Source organism: Rhagoletis zephyria, unplaced genomic scaffold, assembly GCF_001687245.7.
Source record: "Rhagoletis zephyria isolate East Lansing unplaced genomic scaffold, Rhagoletis_zephyria_1.1 Rzeph_scaffold_17058, whole genome shotgun sequence".
Classification (NCBI taxonomy): Eukaryota; Metazoa; Arthropoda; class Insecta; order Diptera; family Tephritidae; genus Rhagoletis; species Rhagoletis zephyria.
The window spans coordinates 7,252-11,247 of NW_016174121.1; the positions used below are offsets into that span (position 1 = coordinate 7,252).

The 3,996-nt window shown below is 35.9% G+C and overlaps 1 protein-coding gene across 1 annotated transcript; it reads right to left on the bottom strand.

Moving 5' to 3' along the window:
• Window positions 1-1,237: 1,237 nt before the first annotated feature.
• Window positions 1,238-2,944, bottom strand: LOC108379692 (major royal jelly protein 1-like; the record flags this gene model as incomplete). The annotated part of the gene is made up of 2 exons (XM_017636042.1): window positions 1,238-1,901; window positions 2,758-2,944. Coding segments are annotated over 2 exons (851 nt in total), but the record flags the coding sequence as incomplete, so codon positions are not given.
• Between the last annotated feature and the right edge of the window lie 1,052 nt (window positions 2,945-3,996).

The window sequence follows — 3,996 nt, forward strand, 5'->3', positions numbered from 1 at the left end:
TTTATTTTATTTTATTTTATTTTATTTTATTTTATTTTATTTTATTTTATTTTATTTTATTTTATTTTATTTTATTTTATTTTATTTTATTTTTATTTTTTACTTGAACTGTTTTCAATTTTAAATATTGTGTAACCGCGTAAACCTCGTAAATAAATCGATTTTCCATACAAATAAGTTTACGAGGTTTACATGGTTACGAAGCATTTACGCGGTTAAATGATTGCCCTATGTTATCCTATGTTAACATTCAGTTCGCGCAATATGTACATATGTAATGTAAATACATATATATTCACTAACGGAATGCGTGCTAAATCATCAGTCCCCATTTCCTCATATTATCACATTTTTCTCCTTTAGCAAGTAGTTTGGTGCATCCTGCTAACTTGTTGCTATCTTGGCTTAAAAACAAAAAGCAATATGGCACACATGGTACTCACAATTAAACGTCTAATCCGCACAACACACTATTTTACACCCAAACGATTTGCCATAGCGTATACGCAACATGCAGCCAGGATTGTCAGCAAGATTTTCGCGAGATATTTGAAAATATCTATTAATAACCGAACCGACGCGGAACAGTAAGAACGAACGCGATATTACCGTTTATAATTTTTTTCGAAATATTTTCAATCAAGTTTTCTTTTTAATTTTTTTTTTCTCAAAGATTTTAATGCATTCGCAGATTTCTCCGTTTTTAAGATAATTCGCACATCAAAGAGCCGTCATCGACTGAAGATTTTCAGTGGAGTTCACGCAATATATATTACAGTATCGCTTGCAAACTTTACAACATAAGATGCTCAGCAGCTGACGGATGATGAGCTTTCAGTGGTGCTCCTACCACAAAAGAGCGTACTCTCAAAAAAGGATACCAAGAGTGCTATGAACCATGCGCAATTAAGTTCACGAGGTGACTCTTAGTTTTATTGAAGAGTCAGGATGGCAGCAAAGAAAGAGCATAAATAAATGGCATATAAAGGACCTAAAAGTTAGGGAAGCTTTGCTGAAGATGTCGCTAAATTATGAATGTACGGATAAATACAAATTATTTTCAAAGATTTATTTATTCTTTTATGTGTATGTACAACAATTCACAACATAATTTTTAACTACGAAACAAGATAAAAAAACAGTATTTACAAAATATAAATCTAAACAAAATTAACATCAAAATATTGTACTTCAAAATCTACAAAAATCTGAATCAAAGCTCTTACTAACAATACAGTTAGTGGCCGATGTGTCCTACACTATAACTATAACCTCCATGTCCAAGCGGAAAGACATTTGCCGCTGCTGGAACGCTATTTCCCGTGAATGTGTGCAATCCGTTTCGCAGACCATGCAGTTGATAAATTTTTGCACTTCGTCCCAAGTTATAGGCTACGCTAGGAGATGGCACTGATCGCTCCTCGACAATCTCGTAAGCTGTGTCATTCAAAGCATTCAGACGTTGGCCGTTCGTATACAAATCACCACGTATAGGATTAGATGGTGTGAATAGAGTCTGTGCCGGTACCGCACTTCTACTCGGATATTTGAATCGCATCAGCCGGAAGTTTATTTCTTGTCTATTGACGGTTTCTAATGTGAATCGGTTAAACTTCGACGACATGGCGTACACCACACCAGCATCCCATGGAGAGTCGCCTATATCGGCAACGAATTGTAATGCATCCACATCGTAGGCGAGTACAGCCTGTTTATTTGTTTGCGGATGCCAGGAGACAATTGCGGTTTCAGTAACGGGACTAAATAAGAGGCTGCCATCTTGCGGTGATAAGTAAAGTGGTAATCCCTGAGATGACTTTTTGCCCAGAAATTGAATTGGTAATACGTCGTGCAGGCGACGTGGTCCAGCACGTAATGCTTCTTTGGTTATCGAAAAGATGCTGAAAAAATTCAAATTAGAAGAAAGAAAGTATTCAAAGTAGGAGATAACTCAATACGATTATTAATTNAAATTCAAATTAGAAGAAAGAAAGTATTCAAAGCAGGAGATAACTCAATACGATTATTAATTGAGTTACCTAAAACATGATTACTCAAAAAAAGACTTTTTCTCGTTAAAAGGGTTTGCTTTGGAAAAGGCTTAACTTCTTTTTCACAATGTGTTCAAGGCGAATTCATATAAGGTGATGTTACCAGAGCTTATAATTTCTAGACGACTTGGTACTGAGAGTCAAAATTATACCGTCACTAGAAACGAAAAACGGCGCGAGCTCAAAAGTTGATCGCGAAAAAAGACGCATAAAAAAAACTTCAGCGAAGAAAGGCGGCTAAACTTAGGCGACGGCAAAGAAAGACGCGTTAACTTATTTTCGCAGTCAACTATGTTTGCGGGTGTAATAGTATGTATACTCCACAAATAGTTTATGGAGAATAATGTTGAAGAGAAAGTCCTTGGCTAGATATAAATCTATATTTACGCGCCTTTTTTCGTCTAAGGTTTTTTACACATATTTTTTCGTCAATGCGTCCTTTTTCGCCGCCAAAACAATGGCGCGCCTTTATTCGTGTCTAGTGACGATACGTAGTTAAAAATTTGTTCGTAATCTTACCATTATTATGCATATAGTTTCTTAGCGTTGTTTTTGTTTTTGTGCTGCTGCTATCACCCTATGTGAATTCGCGTTGAATGTGTATTCGGAATTATTTCGGGACTTAACTGCAGTTAATCCAGTTTGAGTTCTAGAGTTAATTCTCAAACTGTATGCCTTTTGGAGCAGGTTTTGAGTTCATTCTTACCGATCGGTAGCTAATGGTTGGAAATAAAGTATTCCGTTGACTGCATCAAAAGCTAAGCCAATAACACCATCCATAATGAAAAAGCGATCATTTAGTACTTGTACCAAACCCAAGTCTGGATCAGGCCACATAGCAGGATGTTGAAGACGCCATACCATATCACGTGCACCATCGTAAACGATAATTGCTATTTGTAAAAGAAATAATAATATGAAATCAGAAAAATTCGTATCTAACAACATAGCATTTGGTTAACTTATTGCAAAAACTATTTCAAAGATCGAGAATTTCCCACCAGGATGCAGTCTCTTACTTCCTCGTAAAAACTACGTGGGCTTCTAATGTGTGAATATTTGGAATAACCTCTTGAGTATTTCACTCGGTCACTTCAGGCTGTAAATCTAGGTACACTACCTCGAACTTCAAAGAGACGTTGATTAATAGATTCCACATCAAGAAGTATAAAACTCTTCACTAAGGGCGCTGTTACGCAGACGATAATTTGATCTCTGGTCCCAAATTTTTGTTGCCTTCTCTAGCGGGTTTTCAGAAAAATTTAGCCTTTTCTATTCGAAAATAGTTGGCAGCACCGCTGGTCATGCAATTCAGTTCTCTCTTAAATTTTTTATTGTGCAGTGAAAGCAACAACAATTGTGACCAGAGATCATATGATCGCCTGCGTAACTGCGCCATAAGCGGTACCTGTGTTTGCCTTCCTCGGCATTATCGCTGAACCTTACTATGCCATTACTGTCCGTCAAATGAAAGCACTTACTTAAGGCGATAGAGACAAAATTTATATTTTTTGACTTAGTGTTTCAGCAGGCAAGTGGATTTGCCGATATTCGGTTCAGAGTATGGGTCATTATTTTTAGAATCGTACAGATATAAGAAAAAGTTTAATTTTTCTAAACGACTGTAAATTCTTTTTTGGCACTTTTTTGGAAATTAAGTCTACAAAAGATGTCGGGAGTTCATAAAAAATTTCAAGATATGAAGGTTGTGATTTGGATGATTCACCGAACTTTGCCACATTCAAAGTTCAATGGCGCATATTCAAAGTGAAAACAAAGTCAACGCTAAAGTTAGTTGCTGCTTTTTGGCATACTTTTAAATAGAATATCTGTACTAAAAGCTGTAGCTAACTTTAGAGTCGACTTTATTTTATTTTAAACTCAATCCTAGAAAATTATATTTTTTGATAATATCCATTGTGGGAGCGACTATGTATTAATTGTT